The sequence below is a fragment of the Perognathus longimembris genome, chromosome 2, assembly GCF_023159225.1.
Source record: "Perognathus longimembris pacificus isolate PPM17 chromosome 2, ASM2315922v1, whole genome shotgun sequence".
NCBI lineage: Eukaryota > Metazoa > Chordata > Mammalia > Rodentia > Heteromyidae > Perognathus > Perognathus longimembris.
The window spans coordinates 24,815,379-24,837,136 of record NC_063162.1 but is presented as its reverse complement, the minus strand read 5'-3'; the positions used below and the strand labels follow the sequence as shown (position 1 = coordinate 24,837,136).

The 21,758-nt window shown below is 43.8% G+C and overlaps 1 protein-coding gene across 1 annotated transcript in view; it reads left to right on the top strand.

The window, feature by feature from the left end:
• The window catches only part of Pi4k2a (phosphatidylinositol 4-kinase type 2 alpha), a 37,902-nt gene that overhangs the window by 6,393 nt on the left and 9,751 nt on the right, over nt 1–21,758 (top strand). The window contains exons 2-4 of the mRNA XM_048338530.1: nt 12,677–12,877; nt 20,021–20,152; nt 20,555–20,708. Coding sequence (XP_048194487.1) covers nt 12,677–12,877; nt 20,021–20,152; nt 20,555–20,708 — 487 coding nt within the window. The remainder of the gene's footprint in view (nt 1–12,676; nt 12,878–20,020; nt 20,153–20,554; nt 20,709–21,758) is intronic.

Genomic DNA, 21,758 nt, shown 5'->3' with positions numbered 1-21,758 from the left:
ACCTGTGACACAAAGGCCAGTCCATTATTTGACCCTATCATTGTTGGGAAATCCATACCTGGGCAAGATGTCCTCCAAGAGTACTACTTGAGCCGTCTCCTTCTTGGTGGGGAAGGCTTCTACCCATCCTGAAAAAGTATCTACTAACACTAACAAATACTTATAACCATACTTGCCAGGCTTTACCTCAGTGAAGTCTATTTCCCAATAGGATCCCAGTTTCTTTCCTTTCAATCTTGTGCCCGGGTTTTTGGAAGTAGTGATTGGGTTTGTTAACTGGCAGGCCTTGCATTTAGACACAATTTCAGTGATCTTCTGGTGGCTCCCTCTAATTTTGACTCCAGACTGTCTCAGAAGGTCTTGCATCCTCCTCTCCCCCATGTGAGAGGCACAGTGGATTCTGTTAAGCATCTGTTGACCTAGGATCTCAGGTAAGATCACCTTATTGTTTGCCGATCTTCATCATCCTCCTTGCACACATTGGGCCATGGGAAGGTTTTGCATCGAATGGAGGTCTTCTTTTGTATACGGAAGAGTTTGGGGCAGGTCCAGGGGCCCTGGATCTACAAGAACTGTGGTTAGAACTGAGTCTGTCTGCAACGCCATTTGCCTTGCCGTATGATCTACCAGGTTATTACCTCTGGCAGTTGGTCCATCTCCTTTTTGATGCCCTGGGCAGTGCATTATGTCTATTTTTTTTGTTTGTTTCCATAATGCTTGGAGTAGGGCTAGGATCTGTGCCTTCTGCAGTCAGCAAGCCCCTCTACTTATATATTGGCCCATGGATGTGGGTGGTGGCAGAGGCAATCTACTGTCCGTGTAGATGTTGAGCTTTCGCCCCTGTCCCAGTTCTAAGGCCCTGGTGAGAGCCACTAGATCAGCTTTTTGGGCTGAAGTCCCCATGGGCATTGGCTCCGCCCACACAACGTCCTCTGTTGTAGTAATGCCCCCCCCCCCCCATACCTGTGTCCATCCTTAATGAAGCTGCTTCCGTCTGTATACCAGGTTACTTCTGCATCAGGCAGCGGGGTGTGTCTTGCAAGTCCGGTCAAATGCAATGCACTTGAGCTAGGATTTCTGTGTAATCATGTAAGGGCCTCTCCAGGTCTGGGTTGGGTGACAGGGTTGCAGGGTTTAGGTTAGTGGAGGCTTGGAATGTTATCCTGGCAGGGTTGAGCAGCAGGGCCTGATAATGAGTCACCCGAGCATTACTCAGCCATTGGTCTGGAGGCTGTTTGAGGATTCCCTCTATGGCATGGGGTGTGGTGATAGTAAGATTTTGTCCCAGAGTTAATTTGTCAGCATCTTTTACCAGCATGGCCACCGCTGCCACAATACAGAGACAAGGCGGCCATCCTGACGCCACAGTGTCCAATTTTTTAGATAGGTAGGCCACGGACCATCTCCAGGGACCTAGAGTTTGGGTCAAAACTCCCTTTGCGATCCCATTTCGCTCGTCCACAAATAGATGGAAGGGTTTGGTCACATCCGGCAAACCCAGGGCTGGTGCCGAGAGCAGACTTTGCTGAGCTCATTGAATGCCTGCTGATGCTGCTCAGTCCACTTAAAGTCCGGCCCTTCCTTTGTTATCTCATACAAGGGTTTGGCTTTTTCAGCAAAATTGGGGATCCATAAGCGGCAAAACCCTGCAGTGCCCAAGAACTCCCTTACTTGTCTGGCTGAGACAGGTGCAGGTATTTTGAGGACTGTCTCCTTGCGCGCTTCCTGAGAGCCATCGTTGCCCGAATAGGTTCACCTTCCTGACTTAGCAGTTTGGCACCCTTATCCAAGAACTGTATCTGGGCTTTCATTTTTGTTAACAAATCCCGGCCTAACAGTGGATAGGGGCAGTCTGGGATGACTAGAAAAGAGTGGGTTACCCGGCCCATTCCCAAATCCACTGTTCTTCGGGTAGTCCATTGGTAGGGCCTAGTCCCCGTGGGCCCTTGAACCCATGTCTGTCTTTTTAACACGGGTTCATCTGGTTTTAGGAGTACTGAATTTTGAGTTCCCATATCCACCATAAAGTCAATCTTTTTCCCCTCCAGTCTTAAAGTTATCCTAGGTTCGGGGCAGGGGCTGAACCCCGTCTCCCCTAATCGCTGTCCAGCCCCTCCAGGTTAAGACCTTGGCGCTGCCTTTCCTTCTCTCAGGACATTCTCCCTTCCAGTGTCCTTGTTTGCAATAGGCGCACTGGTTCTTACCTAGTTGGGGTCTTCCTTTTACCTTTCTCTCAGTCCTCCCTGTACTCCTTCTCGTCATCTCCTTCCACCACCAGCGTCACAATCGCCTCCTGCATTCATCCGGGGCTGCTGTGGCTGCCAGTAGCATACTGGTTAGCTGCTGGTTCTGGCACCTTTCTTTCTTTAGTTCCTTTACCTCAACACTCTCCCTTCCATTGTACACTTTCTCATCTACCGTCACTAAATCTAATTCCTCTTTCTCCCAAGAGTTCAAGTTTTTGTAACTTTCTTTTAATATCAGGAGCCGCTTGGTTAATAAAGGCCAGCGTCAATGCGGCTGCGTTTTCTGGTGATTCTGGATCAAACAGGGTAAATCTTCTGAAAGTCTCCTGTAGACTTTCAAGGAATGCAGCTGGACTCTCATCTTGCCCTTGCAAGATATAACTTACTCAAATTTGGTGGCCATCTCACGGCTGCCTTGAGACCTGCCAACAGGCAGAGTCTGGCAGTAGACCAAGAGTCTCCCCTTACCTTGTTCAGAGTTATAGTCCCAATCAGGCCGAGTTAGGGGGAACCCTGAATCTATTATAGCAATATTGGTAGTGGGCTCTCCCTTGTCTCTCGGGACCAGTTTCTGGGCCTGTAGTTGGATTCTTTCTCATTCTTCAGTTGTAAACAGGACCTGTAAGTGTTGCTGACAATCATCCCAAGTGGGCTGGTGTGTAAACAGGACAGTTTCAAAGAGGATATTTAAATCTTTGGGGTTATCAAAAAAAGGAGCATTCTGTGCTTTCCAATTGTACAAGTCACTAGTGGCAAAGGGCCAGTAGTGAAAAAGTTGATTCCTGTCTGCGTCTGGGGGAGCCACCACTTGCAGAGGGAGGGCAACAGAGTTTGGCTCTGGCATGGTGCCTCGCCTCCTGCGGGTCCCCCGAGAGGGGCTGGGGGGGTGGGGAATGCTGGCTCCGTTTTCTCCTGTGTGGCCGCCGGCTGGGATGGTTTGGGAGAAGCACCTAGAGGGAGGCTATAGGGTGGGGGAAAAAGGACATCCCCAGGAGTTCCTGCATGAAAGGCGGGGCTGAGGCCTTCTTGGCCGGAGGGCACTTCGTCCCTTCAACCAGAATTGGGCTAATTCCTATGGAGGGAGGAAGAAAAGAACTTACCCAAAGAGGAGGGTCTTCTACCAGGCTCCGCCGCACCACTATATAGGGGACTTGGTTGGGATGTCCAAAGTGAGGCTGAAAGATGACATGCTCCACTCCCTCAATAATGGTGAGATTAAAAGTTCCCTCCGGGTGCCAACCTGCATATAGGCTTGGCCACTTGAACTACCCAGAGTGGTAAATTTCTTTTTGTGGACATTCACACTCTGATTGTGAGCTGTCGCCTGCACATCCTTCCAATGAGCTAAACATAAATCCAGGGGGTAGGGGGAGTCTGTCCCATCTCGTCCGTCACAGTCAGAAGGTACAGAAAACAGAGAAGAACAATCCAAGTCAGTCCTGTAACAGCACAGGCAACTTTTCCCTTTTGAGTGAACCAGATATCCTTACCTTCTCCTGGCGTGGGTGAACTCCCGGGGTCAATAATGCTGAAAACCATCTGAATAGGTTTCGTTCTGTTACTAGGGGGGTGTGGGGAGCTTCCTCATCTCCTACCCAGGGTCTAGAATGTCTCCTAGGCCCCTGCAACTCCGATCCACCAGTGCGTCCGCTGACTGCTTTAAGCACTGGCCGTTACTGAGCTGCTTACGAGAAACAGTTGGTGTGCCCCAGAGAAAACGAAAGTACAGAGAGATGACAAGTAGACAAGATGAACAGTGGCCACAAAGAAACTCACCAGTATGTTGAAAACCCCTTGGATCAGGGTCTGGGGGTCGTGGGGGTATCCCGGACGAGCCCCCAACTGATGTGCCCAGGTTGCGAGACCTCCGAGACGACCCTTTTTAAAGGAAAAGAAACACAAGTATGGGGTTACATGAGTTCATACGCATTTGGTGTTACAGGATTGGGTACTGGTAAATGCTTTTCTCTTGATTGGCTAGGAAGTCTAGGGGTTTTCTTGGTTCTGTATCTTGACTCACGTCTGCATTGCAGTATCTGGTTTTTCTCAACTGTTGGTTATCTTAGGGTCAGGGCAACCTGATAATTATGGCTCTGAACGTTCCCCCCGGGGTGGGGTAGTTCTCAGAACACCTTACTGTTTTTCTAAAAACTTGGTCAAGGGGCTATTTAAGAGTTTCTATGGTCATTGTCACCCAGCTGTCCGGAACCGTTGTTGTTTGCTACCGAGGCGAATGGGGGAAGGGTGTGTGTAGCTCTATGGGGAAACAAGCAGACTTACAGAAGCAGAATATGCAGTTAATATTAATTAATACACCTTTCAGACAGAAAGGAAGAGACTGTATCTCTACCTTTCAGGGCCCTTCCCAGAAGTTGTACCAGATTCTTCTGCCTACATTCCATTGTCAGAATGCAGCTGGGGACTATAGTCTTTATCTTGCTAGATTGTTATCTAGCTAACAATCAAGGGTGTTGGGTTGTGCAAAGAAAAGAGAACAGATTGGGGGAACTGGTAGTTTCTTTGATAGCTAATTTGAAACCTAGTCCAAAAGATGCGCTGGTTTCATTTCCCAATTTAGATGTTTTTGGACGCAGGATGAGCAAGCTAGGACCTGGAATAGTAAGATGGAAAAAGCTAGGCTAGAAGTCATAGTGGAGCATCTCACGTTACCCTCCTCACTTACAGGCTTACATTTCAAGTCTCACGTTCATTCAGGTGCAGTGTGTGTGTGTGTGTGTGTGTGTGTGTGTGTAGCCAGTCCTGCAGCTTGAACTCAGGGCCTGGGTACTGTCTTTGAGGTTCTTTTGCTTAAGGCTAGCACTCTACAATGAGCCACAGCACCACTTCCGGCTTTTTCTGTGTAGGTGGTACTGTGGAATTGAACCCAGGTTATCATGCATGCTAGGCAAACTGTATTACTAAGCCATATTCCAAGTGCCAAAATAGTGTAATTTTGAGAGAATGCTTTTATGCTATTGTCAATAGCAATTCATTAGCTAATGCTAATTGATATTTACATAAAAATGCCAGTGACAGTATATCTGCAGAGATACTGCCCCCATGTCTCAGATTGTGATTTTCAAACTTTTAAATACACTTTATCTACCAACAGTTTGTCATGAAAATGATGTCTTTATCATCTTTCAAATATTCAGATATTGAATGACTTCTTTCAGCCACAAGGTCCTTTCAAGAAATTGTTATATTCTTCACTTGGTTGAGAGGCATACTGATAGCCACCATAAGGTCAAGGAGTAAAATTATTGTACTAAAATGCTGAAACAATTAAGTGTATAAATCCTATACAGATGTAGATCTTAAGATTTTAAGCATCATTGCTGGATACTGGTGGCTCAAGCTTGTAATCGTACTCAGGAGGCTGAGATCTGAGGATTACAGGTCAAAGCTGGGGCAGGAAAGTCTGTGAGACTTTTTGTTTTTGTTTTCTTTGGGAGGGGGTCAGTTGTGGGGCTTAAACTTGGGGTGAGAGTCTTATCTCCAGTAAACTACTCAAAAAAAAGCCAGAAGTGGCACTTTGGCTCAAGTGGTAGAGTGTTAGCCTTGAGCAAAGGAAGTCAAGGACATTGCCCAGGCTGAGTTCAAGCCCCAGCATTGGCAAGGAAAAAAAAGAAATTTATTAAAAAAAAAATCAACTACCATCTGATACCATCTGGGAGCTGTCCTAAGCCACAAGTTTTATATTGTTTTATTTTTTATTTCATTGTTATTTTAGAGGTGGTATACAGCAGGGTTGCCTTTATGTACATCAGGTATTAAGTACATTTCCTTTCTCATAGTGTCATCTGTCCCCTCATTCTCTCCCTTTCCCTCCCTCCCCTCTCCACCCATGGGTTGCAGAGTTCACTTCCATCAGTGACCAGTGTAACCAGTGGGCTCCACTGCTGCACTTTTTTGTTCCTCCTCTGATTCTGTGCCCTCCCCCCACCCTCCCTCAGATGTGCACGTGACTATACACCATATAAAGTAAAAAATACAGTCATCCAAAAAAAAAAAAGAAAGAAATTAAGACCAAAGTCTTTTGTTTCTATATCTTTGGAGTTTGTATCAGTATGTAATTATTTTATATACATATGAGGAAGTGTTTGGGTATTGCACCTTTTGATTCTCTAAGACTGTCCTCTTTTGGTCTCACTGTATGTGGGTGTCTAGAATTCTGTGTAATTTGTCATATGCCAGTGTGTTTTAAGTGTAACATTTGAACATCAGGAGAATACGTGCCATTTGTCTCTCTGATCTTTCCAAGCCACAGGTTTAATGGATTAGGCAGGTTGAGCCTGTTGCACTGGGGTGGGAAATTAAATATGGACTAAATCCCTTTCTCTGTGTTTTATTTTGGTCTCCCATCTTCTTTCAGGGTTTTATATTTGGAGTATCCTATTCTTTGCTTTTGAAAAAGCTAACATGTAAATAAGGCTTCTCTGCCTAAATGGCTAAGTTTAGGACCACGGTTTCCCTCCAGCCTCTAATACAGAGAATAGCAGTTCTTAGGGTATGGGCCAGCGGCCCCAGGAGTTTCTTTTGGGTATTCAGAGGTAAGTTATTTTCATCATCATTGTAAGTCTTTATTTGCTTCTGTCACTCTCATTCCTTGTGAGTGGAGAATGGAGATGCCTGGAGATCACATGATGTGTAATATTGAAACAGATTGAATACTGAGGAAGTTGTGTGAGTACAGCTGTCTTCTATTAAGTCAGACATTACAGAGATTGGAAAACATGTAAAAAAACAATGCCAGTCTTCCTACTAGAAGGCTTTTGAAAATAGTTATTTTTCATAAAAATGTGTAACTTATGTTAATGTGTAGAAGGCTTATTTTTTAAGTGAATTAAATCATTTTTAACATTTCAGTTTTAATTTAAGACAACAGTTTTTACCTGCATAAAGCTTTTGGGGGTTCTTAATAATTTTTAAGAATTTCTGTGTGTGGGAGCTGGGAATATTGCCTAGTGGCAACAGTGCTTGCCTCCTATACATGAAGCCCTGGGTTCAATTCCCCAGCACCACATATATAAAAAACAGCCAGAAGAGGCGCTGTGGCTCAAGTGGCAGAGTGCTAGCTTTGAGCAAAAAGAAGCCAGGGACAGAGCTCAGGCCCTGAGTGCAAGGCCCAGGACTGGCAAAAAACACAACAAAACAAGAATTTCTGTGTGTGTGTGTGTGTATATGTGTGTTACTGTGGTTTAAACTCAGGGCCCTTTGCTTATGAGGCAAGTTCTTTACCATTTGAGCTATACCCTAGCCATACCATAACCCTCTCATCTTGTCCTCTTACAGCTGTCTTCTATATAGCTTGGATTTTAGGAATAAACTACCACACCTGGCTTATTGATTGAGGTAGGATCTTACGAACTTGCTGGAGCTGGCCTCGAACCTCGAATTCCTGATCTCTGCTTCCAAGTGGTTGGAATTATAGTCATGAGCCACTCTGTCCAGCAAAAATTTAAGGGAATCTTGAGACCACAAAGTTTGAGAATTATCTGCTTTCATATTTATCAAACTTAAAAAATAGTGAATGATGGGCTGGGAATATGGCCTAGTGGCAAGAGTGCTTTCCTCGTATACATGAATCCCTGGGTTTGATTCCTCAGCACCACATATATAGAAAAGGCCAGAAGTGGTGCTGTAGCTCAAGTGGCAAAGTGCTAGCCTTGAGCAAAAAGAAACTAGGGACGGTGCTCAGGCCCTGAGTCCAAGCCCCAGGACTGGCAAAAAAAATAGTGAATAATGTTCCCAAATAATGTTTTGTGTGTGTGTGTGTGTGATCATAGGGCTTAAACCGAGGGCCTGGGCACTGCCCCTGAGCATTTGTGCTCAAGGCTAGCTGGAGATGAGAGTCTCTTAGGGGCTGGGAATGTGACTTAGTGGTTGAGTGCTGCTTGCCTAGCATCTATGAGGCCCTGAGTTCAATTCCTCAGTAGCACATAAACAGAAAAAGCTGGAAGTGGCATTGTGGCTCAAGTGGTAGAATGCTAGCCTTGAGCAAAAGAAACTCAGGTGAACTCCAAGGTGAAGCAAGGTGAACTCCAAGAGATGGAAACAGGAGGATTTTACTGTTGTCGTTATGTTTAATGTACTAGGTGAATTTCCTTTGACGTACTCCCTGTGGTCACTGTATATGATTCTGGTACACTGGATATTGTATGTATGCTTATCTGAACTGGGGAAGGGAAAGAAAAATGAAGGAGGGTGTAACTAATGTGATAAGAAATGTGCTTACTACCTTATTATGTAACTATACCCTCTCTTTACATCACCTTATCAATAAAATGTAATTAAAAAAAAAAAAGAAACTCAGGGACAGTACCCAGGCCCTGAGTTCAAGCACCAAGAATGGCCAAAAAAAACGTGTTTTTAGCCAGGCCCTTGGGTGCTGATGGCTCATGCCTGTAATCCTAGCTACTCAAGAGGCTGAGATCTGAGGATCACGGTTCAGAGCCAGCCCAGATGGGAAAGTCTATGAAACTCTGATCTCCAATTAACTACCAGAAAACCAGATGTGGCTCTAGTGGTAGAGTGCTAGCCTTGAGCTGAAGAGCTCAGGGACAGAGCCCAGGCCCAGAGTTCAAACCCCACTACTGATAATTAAAAAAAAAAAGTCTCATGGATTTTCCTACCTGGGCTGGCTTTGAACTGCAATCCTCAGATCTCAGCCTCCTGAGTAGCTAGGATTATAAGTATGAACCACCAATTTCTGGCTTGCTTCCTTCCGTCCTTCCTTTCTTAATTTGAGATTCTACTGCTAAGATTATAGGTATATACAGTCACACCTGCCCAATTTGTTTTGCTTTCAGGTTCCAGTAATTGACTGTGGGCTCTACATATCAGCCACTGTTCAGTTCTTACTTTCTTGTGCAGTTCTGTTTCTCTCTCTGAATGCATGGACTGCTACTACCTGAGCGATTTTCCCTTCCCCCTTTGTTAAGCAGAGATTAATAAATAGATGTTAAGGAAAGTTTTTTTTTTTTTTAATGTTGGCCCAAAATGAAACTTTCTCCTAGAGTACTAAAGAAATTGACAGTTTATTAAAGAAGAGAGATGGTGAGAGGAAAAAAAAAAGTGTTTTATTTCTCAGCTGAATACTGGTGGGTGTTTTAGAATTTTTTCTCTGTGAATGAGGAGAGCATCTTTGGTGATTGAGTAACAGTTGATTGTATGAAATGAACATAATTAGGCCAGAGGCTTTGTTATTGTTTTGTTTTTATTTTTTTTGGCAGTAGTGGGATATGAATTCAACTGTGCTTGCTAGGCAGGCACTGTACCACTTGAGCCATGACTCCAGACCCTTTATCCATTAGTTATTTTCAAGGTAGGGTCTTACCTTTTTTTTTTGCAAGCCCTGAGACTTGGACTCAGGGCCTGAGCACTGTCTCTGGCTTTGTGTATGCTAGGCAAGTACTCCACCTCTAAGTCACGATCCCAGCCGGGGCCTGACTTTTTTTTTTTTTTTTTTTTTTTTGGCCAGTGCTGGGCCTTGGACTCAGGGCCTGAGCACTGTCCCTGGCTTCTTTTTGCTCAAGGCTAGCACTCTGCCACTTGAGCCACAGCCGTTTTCTGTATATGTGGTGCTGGGGAATCGAACCCAGGGCCTCATGTATACGAGGCAAGCTCTCTTGCCACTAGGCCATATCCCCAGCCCTGCGGGGGCCTGACTTTTTAATGCCTTGGCTAGTTTAGGCTTGATTTCCTCTACAAGTTTCTCTCTGTTGCTGGAGTTGACAGCCACAACCAGTGCCCAGCCATTTTGCTTTTTCTGTTGCTGAGATGACAAACATGCCACGTGTCTAGTCATTAGTTGAGATAGAGGCTCTCAAACTTTTCTTTTACTTGGGCTGGCCTCGAGTTTTGATCTCTTCATGTTCACCTCCCAAGCAGCTAGGACTTACAGGCTTGAACTTCCTTGCCCAGCTTAGAAGCTGCTATATGTCTAAGAAACCCCCCTGCATAGTTGCACAAACTGAGTCCTGAGCAAATGTTAACAGAACTGACTTGAACTGAGGTCTACACTTAAAGACATGTGTCTCTCCATTCCTCTGCAAGCCCTCTTTCCCTACACCATTTTCTCACTTATCCAGCCCCACCAGTATTCTTTAGTGAAACCCCTGTGTGACTGATAAACCTATAATTTCTAGTGCCTTTAATAGTCAATAAGGGCCTGGGGGCATATTCAAATGGTGAACATTCAAGAGCCTGCCTAGCAAATGTAAGACCTTTAGTTTTAACAGAGTACCACCAAAAAAAGAAAAAGTCAATGAGATGCTTTCCTTGTGGTAGAAAGAAATTGAAAGTGTGTAAGTTCAGTCTATAAGGCATGCTTGGCTGCAGTCTTGGCCCTCAAATTCTTCTTTCTTTGAGTGGATTTAAGCTCTAGCCCTGGTATTCTTCCAGCTCCAACAGTCAGGTGGACTGCCTTAGTCTCCCATGCACCAGCCTGCTGAACTCCATCCACATTGTGCCTCAACCTTTGGGACATGCTTCAGATTGCCTTGTGGTGTCACTGTTCTGGCTGGAGAGTTGGGAGTAGACTCAGCAGTCATGTTCTTACTTGAGTCTGGTGCTGCTGCTGCTTTGATGTTTAGAGGCAGGGTTCCAAACAAGTAGGATGACTGTACACTGATGCCTCTTGCCAATCACTTTGCATATGAAACTACTTCTGAAGACTGATGAACATATGCACTTTATTTTTGCCAGTAAATAAGTAAGTTTGTCTTTTAGAAAAATTGATTCTTTTTGGATGGAGGAAGAGAGTTTGAATTTTTGCAAGAGTATTTGAAGGAACTAGCCCCAGGACTCACCAACTGTTAAGAGTTGGGACCTAATCTCCCCATGGTGGCAGATGGGCGTATGTTCTCTTCTGTCATCTGCCACTCAGGAAGTGATAGTCACAGGAAAATGTCTTATGAACCAGACAAACTTGAGTTGGCTGTGGAGGGAGGAGAGGAGACTCCTATGGTATGGAGATGAATCACTTGTTTAGCATATTTTCTTCCTTTGATTTACCATTGTGTTAACTGGAGGGAATGAAATAAATGTAAAACAACCCTAGAGGGCTATGGACTGTGGAAGAGAGCATTCAGGAGGGAGGACCATCATTTATAGGCATCTCATATTTCAAGAGACCTTTGGGGAATCTTATTGTCAATCTTGAGAAGAATGTTTTATTGTTCATGGTGTCTCATGTCCCTTTACTTTCAGAATTCCTTAAGATAACTTCATTCAAACCAGGTAGCAGATTATTTTTTCTTCTGCTGTGATTTCTCTCTTTGAATACTTTTCTAGTTTGTCTTTCCTGAACTTTTTATTTCTATTTATTTATTTATTTATTTATTTATTTATTTATTGCCAGTTCTGGGGCTTGAACTCAGGGCCTGAGTGAGCACTGTCCCTGGCTTCTTTTTGCTCAAAGCTAGTACTCTACCACTTGAGCCACAGCATCACTTCTGGATTTTTCTATATATGTGGTGCTGAGGAATCGAACCCAGGGCTTTATGTATACGAGGCAAGCACTCTACCACTAGGCCATATTCCCCGCCCTTTATTTCAAGGTTTGTAAAAACACAAGAAGAGGGATAATAGGGACAATAGGACTGATATAGATAATCTCCCCCCACCCCCTATGAGGGAGTTTCTTAACTTCATTCCATAATACTGATGTTCTTTCAGTTGATTTTCGGAATATTTACATAGTTCATACAGAGCAATACTGTATATGTGTGCACTATAGAAGCTAGAATTTGATGGTATTAATTTTTTGTCATACTATACAAAGAAATGTCCTATAGGATAAATGGGACAGGGTTACACACACACACAAAAAGAAAGATAACATTATAATCCATGGTAAGTTACTTCCTCACTTTGGAGCCCTGAATGTATGAGTATAAAGGAGGGATGGAATCAGTACTATATTGATATGAGATTGCTGCCTGTGACTCAAGATGTACCATTGAGTTGGCTTCTGGATCTTACCTGAAAATATACAAATCCATTTGTTTAGTTGGTTTGAAGCACAGAGTTAGAGGTAGATACTTATGTAGGGAAGAGAGATGGAGAAGAGGAGCAAAACAGCAAGGAAGAATGAGGAGACTTAACAGCTTCTTTGGCCAGATCTTTTTCTAGCAATGGGTCTCTACATTGCACAAATGAACTGGTATCTTACAAGCTAGAAAATAGTCATTATCTAACTGTAAACAGGAATTGTCTGCTTGTGCCTTCTCATTTCCTTTAAGATTTCTCCTGACTTAGTCTGGGATTACATTAATTAACTTGATTTGTGTGTGTGCATGCATGTGCCCATGCTGAGGATTGATTGACCCTAGGACTTCACAAATGCTAAGCATGTGATCTACCACTGAGCTATACTTCAGGCCCCAGCTTACTTTTAACATTCTCTTTTTCTTTCACCTGTGTAGAAGATCATTGCTGTCTTCAAACCCAAGAATGAAGAGCCATATGGGCATCTTAATCCTAAATGGACCAAATGGCTGCAGAAGTTGTGCTGTCCCTGCTGCTTTGGCCGTGACTGCCTTGTCCTCAACCAGGGATATCTTTCAGAGGCAGGCGCCAGCCTGGTGGACCAAAAACTGGAACTTAACATTGTACCCCATACAAAGGTCAGTGATCCACTTTCAGAAAGCCTTGGTGCTTGGCCAAAGTTTTGCTTAAGATTTAAGCACTATTAGTGGGACTTTGGGTTCAGTGGGGGCTATTTAAGTCTCGTGTTCTTAAAACTTTTGGGGGAGATAGCTGTTTTAGGTTCATGATTTGAACATCTGACTAAAGCTATCTTTTGAGGGACAGACATGTAGACTTTGAAAGTTCAGGAATTTCACAGTTGCCTAATGAGATTATGTTGATCTGTGGATCCCAGATAATCCAAACTGGTTAAAAACATAGCTGTTTTTACCAGTTTACTCTCTTGGACTTCTGAGGCAAGATATAGATGCAGTTGTCTTCTTTCTTTTCTTTCTTTCTTTTCCTCCCTTCCTTTCTCCTTGTTTCGTGTGTGTGTGTGTGTGTGTGTGTGTGTGTGTGTGTGTGTGTGTGTGTATCACTGAGTTTGAATTTAGGGCCTCACATGTAAGAAGCAAGCATTCTTACTACTGAGCCACATCTCTAGCCCTTTTCTCTGCTTGTTATATTTTTCTTGTTATTAGGGTTTTGCTTCCTGCCCAGATATGTACCTGAGCCATGATTTGCCTACATTAAGCTTCATATCAAAGCTAGGATAATAAGTGTGCACCATAACAACTAGCTGTTGATTAAGAACAGGTTTTGGAGACATTTATGCCTAGGTTGACTTAAAACTACAACCCTGGGCTGGGGATATAGCCTAGTGGCAAGAGTGCCTGCCTCGGATACACGAGGCCCTAGGTTCGATTCCCCAGCACCACATATACAGAAAACGGCCAGAAGCGACGCTGTGGCTCAAGTGGTAGAGTACTAGCCTTGAGCAGGAAGAAGCCAGGGACAGTGCTCAGGCCCGGAGTCCAAGGCCCAGGACTGGCCAAAAAAAAAAACAAAACAAAACTACAACCCTGTTAATCTCAGTCTCCCAAGTAGTTAAGATTATAGGCACAATCCACTGATTAGGTTCTCTCCCTCTTTTTCTCTGTTTCCTCCAAGAGAAGATCTTACTGTAGAACTACAGGAGTGTATACTACTACACCTGACTTTAGATACAGTATAATAGAATGGATCAGCTTATGTCAGCTAAAGCACTTCTGCAAGATCTGGCAAGGAAGATCTTTCTTCCCTACCTTGTATACTGTGGAATTTTAAGACTGTGTGACTATACCAAAATAGAGGTCCAGGCTGGGGATATAGCTTTGTCGTTGAGCACCTGCTAGCATGCGTAAGGCCCTGGGTTTAGTCCCTAGCCAGTAAAAAAAATAAATAAATAGACATACCAGATCCAGGAAAATTCACACATAGAATGGATTTGCACATACGGCATGTGTTATAGACTTAGTTGATATTTTGGTGGAGGGTTTGGACCATACTCTCCTTCCCCATAAAAGTGTTGCTATACATAATTGATTGCATACAACTTCAGGGAGTTGTCTGACACTCATTTAAGAACCTCTATACTCATGGGTTTCATGAAAGTTCCATGAAACTCTTAAGAGTTGTGAGAAGGGGGCTGGGGATATAGCCTAGTGGCAAGAGTGCCTGCCTCGGATACACGAGGCCCTAGGTTCGATTCCCCAGCACCACATATACAGAAAACGGCCAGAAGCGGCGCTGTGGCTCAAGTGGCAGAGTGCTAGCCTTGAGCGGGAAGAAGCCAGGGACAGTGCTCAGGCCCTGAGTCCAAGGCCCAGGACTGGCCAAAAAAAAAAAAAAAAAAAAAAAAGAGTTGTGAGAAGGAAAATGCTGGTCACTATGCAAATACTTCAGGACACATCATCGCCTATGGAGTTTGTGACTACCTAAGGCATAGTAGTTACTAAGTGGAAGGTCTGATATGATGCTCTCAGGCTGCTGAAGCATCCTCCTAGCTCTAGGTCTTAACTCCCTTTGAAAATCTGATAGAGGGGCTGGGGATATGGCCTAGTGGCGAGAGAGCTCGCCTCGTATACATGAGGCCTTGGGTTCGATTCCCCAGCACCACATATACAGAAAACGTCCAGAAGTGGCGCTGTGGCTCAAGTGGCAGAGTGCTAGCCTTGAGCAAAAAGGAAGCCAGGGACAGTGCTCAGGCCCTGAGTCCAAGGCCCAGTACTGGCCAAAAAAACAAAACAAAACAGAAAATCTGATAGAAGCTAAATATCTTATTCCCAGAGAAAATATATATATTTGCCATCAATATTTTTTGCATATAATTTCAGGAAATAGTTCATGGACCAGTGAAAGTTCACCCATTGATCCTCCTAGGACACTGTCTCTACATTAAAAATCCATGTCTGAAATTTTTCTTAAAGGTTTAGATAGCAGACACTATTGACAAAGAGATTAATTGCCATATGGGACTTCCTTCTAAATCTGTCTTCTGTGGTTTTGGGTATTGTAGAAAAAAGTATGATTATAGTAGGTGTTTGACTATTTCTGCTTCTTTGCTATTAAACTCTTTTTTTTTTTGGCTACTCCTGGGGCTTGAACTCAGAGCCTGGGCACTGTCCCTGAGCTTCTTTTGTTCAAGGCTAGTGATCCTCTACCATCTGAGCTATAGCTCTGTTTCTGGCTTTTTTCGTAATGTATTGGTGATAAGAGTCTCAGAGAGCCAGGCACTAGTGGCTCACTTCTATAAGCATAGCTACTCAGGAGGCTGAGGAGATCTGAGGATCTTGGTTCAAAACCAGCCTGGGACTCTTATCTGCAATTAACCACCAGAAGACTAAAAGTGGCGCTGAAAGTGGTAGAGCACTAGCCTTGAGTGAAAAAGCTTAAGGACAGAGCTCAGGCCCTGAGTTCAAGGCCCATGACCACCAACAACAAAAAACTCATGGACTCTTCTGCCTGGACTGGCTTTGAACTGAGATCCTTGGACATCAGCCTCCAGAGACCACTTCTTGAGACTTATCTTTCTTGAGAATTTTTTTCTGTGCTTAGCAACCAGAAAAATACTAGATGTATATTAAGTGTTGATTAAGCACTAGTTGAGTCAGAGAATGAATATTAAATAATGAACACTAATACCAAAGATTCCCCAACTTCAGGTCTGTGGAAAGAGTACTTGATCAGTCTTAGAGTTCCTGTTTGGCAACCATTTTCTGCCTGGCTTTGTACAGCTGAATCCTTTCCTCTTTGGTTTTTGCTCTGCAGATATTTAAACCGCATACTTGAAATGTCTTGTAGAGTAATGCTCCTAAGTCTCCTGCCTAACCTGAAATTCTCCTCCTTGGCTCCTCCTAGACTCTGGAAACTCTTTGAAATACTCCATCATTACTCTGTAATTTCCTTCTTTTACTATGCATATAATTGAGCGTTCCTGGCTCTGTGTCTGCCTACTCAGCTGGTGTTTTTGGAGTACGTAGTACCTAAGGATCAGAAAGCTTGGCTTTGAATTCTAACGCTGCAGCTTTTATTTATTTATTTTTGACAATATTGTTATGTAGTTCAGGCTGACTTTGAACTTGCTGTGTAGTTCAAGCTGCCCTTGAACTTAATCTTTTTTTTTCTTTTTTTTTGCCAGTCCTGGGCCTTGAACTCGGGGCCTGAGCACTGTCCCTGGCTTCTTTTTGCTCAAGGCTAGCACTCTGCCAGTTGAGCCACAGCACCACTTCTGGCCATTTTCTATATTTGTGGTGCTGAGGAATCGAAACCAGGCCTTCATGTATACGAGGCAAGCACTCTTGCCACTAGGCCTTATTCCCAGCCCCTGAACTTAATCTTTCTACTTCAGTTTCCTGAAAGTATTGAGCCACCACACTTAGCTTCTGTAGCTTTATACTTATATGACCCATGGGCAAGTCAGTTAACAACTCTAGATTCAGTTTCTTCTCTGAAGAAATAGAGATAGAAATAGTTTCTACTTTATAGAGCAACTATCACAATTACACAAAATGATTCTTGTAAGTCACATAGCCTAGTGACATGAACAGTGTAACACTCCATACATGTTATCTTATTATATTTTTATGCACTATTCTAATCATTAATGTCACATCACAACCCCTTTCTTTCCCTGTCTCTGATGTTCTTCTTTCCCTGTTGAAGAGTCTTTTTTTTTTTTTGCCAGTCCTGGGACTTGGACTCAGGGCCTGAGCACTGTCCCTGGCTTCTTTTTGCTCAAGGCTAGCACTCTGCCACTTGAGCCACAGTGCCACTTCTGGCTGTTTTCTGTATATATGGTGCTGGGGAATTGAACTCAGGGCTTCATGTATATGAGGCAAGCACTCTTGCCACTAGGCCATATCCCCAGCCTCCCTGTTAAAGAATCTTTATGAGCTGGATGCTGGTGGGCCAGGGACAGTGCTCAGGCTCTGAGTCCAAGCCCCAGGACTGGCAAAAAAAAACAAAACCCAAAAAACCTAAAGAGCTGGGTACTGGTGGCTCACATTTATAATCTTAGTTACTCTGAAATATGAGGCTTTTGGTTCAAAGCTGGCCCAGGCAGGAAAGTTTCTGAGAATCTTATCTCCAATTCAGTACCAATAAAGCCAGAAGTGGGGTTCTAGCACAAGTGGTAGAGTCTAGTCAAGCAAAAACTTCAGGGACAGTGCCCAGGCCCTTAGTTCAAGCCTGCACATCCCCCCCCCCCCGCAAGAATCTTAATGATTCCTGAGGATCTTTCACATCAGAAAGTCAACCAACAGCAAAAACACTTGTCTTCCATGAGATTTAGATGAGACAGAACTTTTCAAGCTTAACATTCAGTTGCTGGAGATCAGTAAGGGGAATTTCTCCCTTCCCTGCCTCTCTATCCTTGTGACAGGAGTAGGGCATCTGTTACTATGGAAACTCACAGTTGAGTTTCAAATAGTAATGTTCTAATTCTCACTCACTGGTTGTTTCTGTGAAATTTCAGGTGATGATTGTTCCATTATTCATAGGGGAAAAATGGTTTGTTGGGAAGAATGATTCAGATAAGTCTGATAAGAAGAAAAAGATGCTGTATGGCTTGAGAGATTTAGGATTTTCATGGCAGAAACTTGCAAAGTGGCTTTAGGAAAGCTCTTTTTCCTTCATCCTTATGCCTGTTTTTACTACAGTGCCTTGCACCTTCATTTTAGGAATCTAGTCAACACTGGAAGAAAGGGGGGAAGGAGAGAAGGGAAAGATGAGAAAGACAATTCTTGAGAAAGAATTGTCTTCTAAGGTTCATGAGCAAAATAATTATTGGTAAGCTGGTGTGGGTGGTTCATACCAATAGTTTTCCATGTTTGAGAGGCTGAGAACAGTATCGTGACTTAAGTTCTGCCTGGCTGAGTGGGTGATGCATGTTTTTCATCCTAGCTACAGGAGAGGTTGAGAATAAGAGGATTGTAGTTCCAGGCCAGGCTGCAGCAAAGTCCATAAGACTCCATCTCAACAGAAGAAGTTAGGCATTGTAGTGTGTACTTGTCATTCCAACTTCAATGGGAAGCCTAAAATAGGCAGATTGCAGTTCAGGCACACCTAGGCAGGAAGTTTGACCCTGTCTCAGAAATAACCAGCATAGGCAGTTGTGTGGAGGCACCTTGTTCCTGTTGTCACCAGGAGTAGAATGTAGAAGTTTCTGGCCTCCCAAGACAAGAGGAAGTGCTGAGACTAGAAAAGGAACTGATGCTGAATCTCTGCCTGTCAGTGGTGATGATGAGTACTGACAGGTGGTGGTATGGGAAGGTTTTTGCCAGTCTCTTTGGAACCTGGGAACTGAGGATTTTAATTTTGGGATTAAATGATGCTGGAACTTTTGAGCACAATACACCTTGAAGAAATCATTACTACTATTCTTAACTATGAGATTTAATGTAGAAATGGTGACCTAGAAAATACTTAAAATTCCAAGTTTGAAACTTAGAAGGACCAGAAAGTATCAGGCCACACAGGAAATGCTGTTATTCAAACACAGAGGCAATCATTTATGTGGCATCTGTGCCTGAGATAGAATTGATACTTTCAAGTTAAGAGTTTTTTTCCACATGGAAGAAGAACTGAGGAAAGCCGTTTTTTTTTTTTGTTTGTTTGTTTGTTTTTTTTTGCCAGTTCTGGGTCTTGAACTCAGGGCCTGAGTGAGCACTGTCCCTGGCTTCTTTTTGCTCAAGGCTACCCACTCTGCCACTTGAGTCACAGCACCACTTCTGGCCGTTTTGTATATATGTGGTGCTGAGGAATCGAACCTAGGGTTTCATGTATACAAGGCAAGCACTCTTGCCACTAGTCCATATTCTCAGCCTGAGGAAAGCCATTTTAATGGTGGTTGTAAATTGCAGTTCATGAGGCAGGCTATGATTTCCTTGGAGATAACAAATTCACTTGAGTTAACCTGCCTTGAAGGATCAAAAATGGCAGATACTCAAAACATCAGCAACCAAGTCCCTGGCTTTGAAGAAGCAATGGAAAGGCTAATTCCTACTTTCCTGTCTTTTCTCTTTGCCCCTTCTTTATTTTTGTGGTACTGGGAGCTGCACTCAAGACTAGGGCCTCTTACATATTGGGCAGACTCTACCATTTGAACCATGCTCCCAGTCCTTTAGTTTGTATTTTGTTTTGACATGGTATCTCACTAACAGTTCCCAGGCTGGCCTCATACTCTCACTCTCAGTCCTCCTGTCTCCACTTGCTGAGTACCTGAAAGTTATAGGAGTGTGCCATTGGGATCCGCCCCATCATGTGGCTCTGTGGTCTCAGAGCTCTTTATTTCTAGCTACTCAAGATTGGGAAATATAAGCTAAGGATTATGGGATATTTTTAGGGGGTAGACCTCCAAATGATGTACATATATGACTTTGACAATATTCCACTGGCCCAAACAAGCCATATTCCTTTTATTATTATTATTTTGGCTAGTCCTGGGCCTTGGACTCAGAGCCTGAGCAATGTCCCTGGCTTCTTTTTTGCTCAAGGCTAGCACTCTGCCACTTGAGCCACAGCACCACTTCTGGCCATTTTCTACATATGTGGTGCTGGGGACCCGAACCCAGGGCTTCATGTATATGAGGTGAGCACTCTTGCCACTAGGCCATATTCCCAGCCCCCGCCATATTCCTTTTAATGTAAGGAAGTTGCATTACGTGTTCTTTCTCTGCTCTTGCAGAGGAAAAAATTGATGAGCATCTAACTTTAAATTTGATTCTAATCTGGATATCTTATCTCCTCTCTTTCTGCTGTAGGTAGTATACCTGGCCAGTGAAACCTTCAACTATAGTGCCATTGACCGAGTGAAATCCAGGGGCAAGCGGCTTGCCCTAGAGAAAGTGCCAAAGGTTGGGCAGCGGTTTAACCGCATCGGGCTACCACCAAAGGTACAGATTGCACTGATATGGCTTATCAGAAGTGATGGTTTTAGTGGCATAGTCATTCAAGTAGGGAAGCAAGGTGCATAAAAACCTTAATACAGGCAATAAAATAACTTGCCCAGAGGCTCTAGTCTTCTTGTTTCTGCCAAAGACGTATGGTTTGAGAAAGAATTCTCCACTTAATTCCTCTGGACTATTTGCATAAGTTTCCTTAACTTGGATGGATCATTTCTCTCACCCTCCCTTTCTCTTTTACTTAACAAGAAATGAAGCCATGATAACCTTAGAAACATTTCTCTTCTCCAAATGGATGAGCTGCACAGTACCTTAATTGTTCCCTGGCTTGCCCACCAGCTTTTTGGACTTGGGCTGTAGAGAAATGCTTTTGTTCCTTCCTCTTGGTTGCAGGTTGGTTCATTCCAGCTCTTTGTTGAAGGCTATAAAGATGCAGATTACTGGCTGCGGCGTTTTGAAGCAGAACCTCTCCCTGAGAACACTAATCGGCAACTACTCCTGCAGTTTGAGCGGTTGGTGGTGTTGGACTACATTATTCGCAACACTGGTATGCAGCTAGGACTGGTCTCATTCCCTGTGCAGACTTGGCTCAACCATGGAGTTAGAGTGCCTAGTCAGAAAGAGGTTTTCCTATGTTGAATGGGTCTGCACATTTTGGGAGTGTCTCAGAGAATGCTTCTCCAGATTAAGCTAGGTCCATGTGTAGTTTGGACCAGAGGTGGTTAGGACTGGGGCCATGACATCTTACTTCTTTCCTGGTCCCAGACAGAACATACCTGGCTCGTCCAAAACACCGTTATCCCTAGTCGTTCTCTGTGTCTGTGTGTGTGTGCGCGCGCGCATGCGTGCCTGTGCATGTGTGCACACACACGGACACGCACATGTGCTGGTCCTGGGGCTTGAACTCAGAGCCTGGGTACTGTCCCTGAGCTTTAGTGCTTGAAGCTAGTGCTCTACCACTTTGAACCACAGTTCCACTTCTGACTTTTGGTGTTTAACTGAAGATAAGAGTCCCCTGGACTTTCCTGCTCAGGTTGGCTTTGAACTGGGATCCTCATATCTTAGCCTCCTGAGTAGCTAAGATTACAGGCATGGACTACAAGTGCTCAATTCTAATTGTTCTTTTTTTTTTTTTTTTTGCCAGTCCTAGGTCTTGAACTTGGCCAGGACACTGTCCCTGAGTTTCTTTTGCTCAAGGCTCAAGCACTCTACAACTTGAGCCATAGTGCCACTTCGGCTTTTTCTGTTTATGTGGTACTGAGGACTGAACCCAGGGCTTCATGAATGCTAGGCAAGCACTCTACCAACTAAGCCACATTCCCAGCCCCCTAACTGTTCTTATAGTATTAAGACCTATCAGCTTGTCATTTTCTAATTTCTTGGGATAAATGGTTAGATCATTATTTTTGTTGTTTTGTCTTAAGTATGCTCTTGTAAGCTTGGCAGTGGTGGCTCATACCTTTAACTCCTAGCTACTCATGGGGCTGAGATCTCAGGATTGTGCTGAAGTCAGAAGTGGAGCTGTGGATTAAAAAAGCTAAGGACAGCTCTCAGGATTTGAGTTCAATCCCCAGTACCACCACAAAATGTCTTCCAT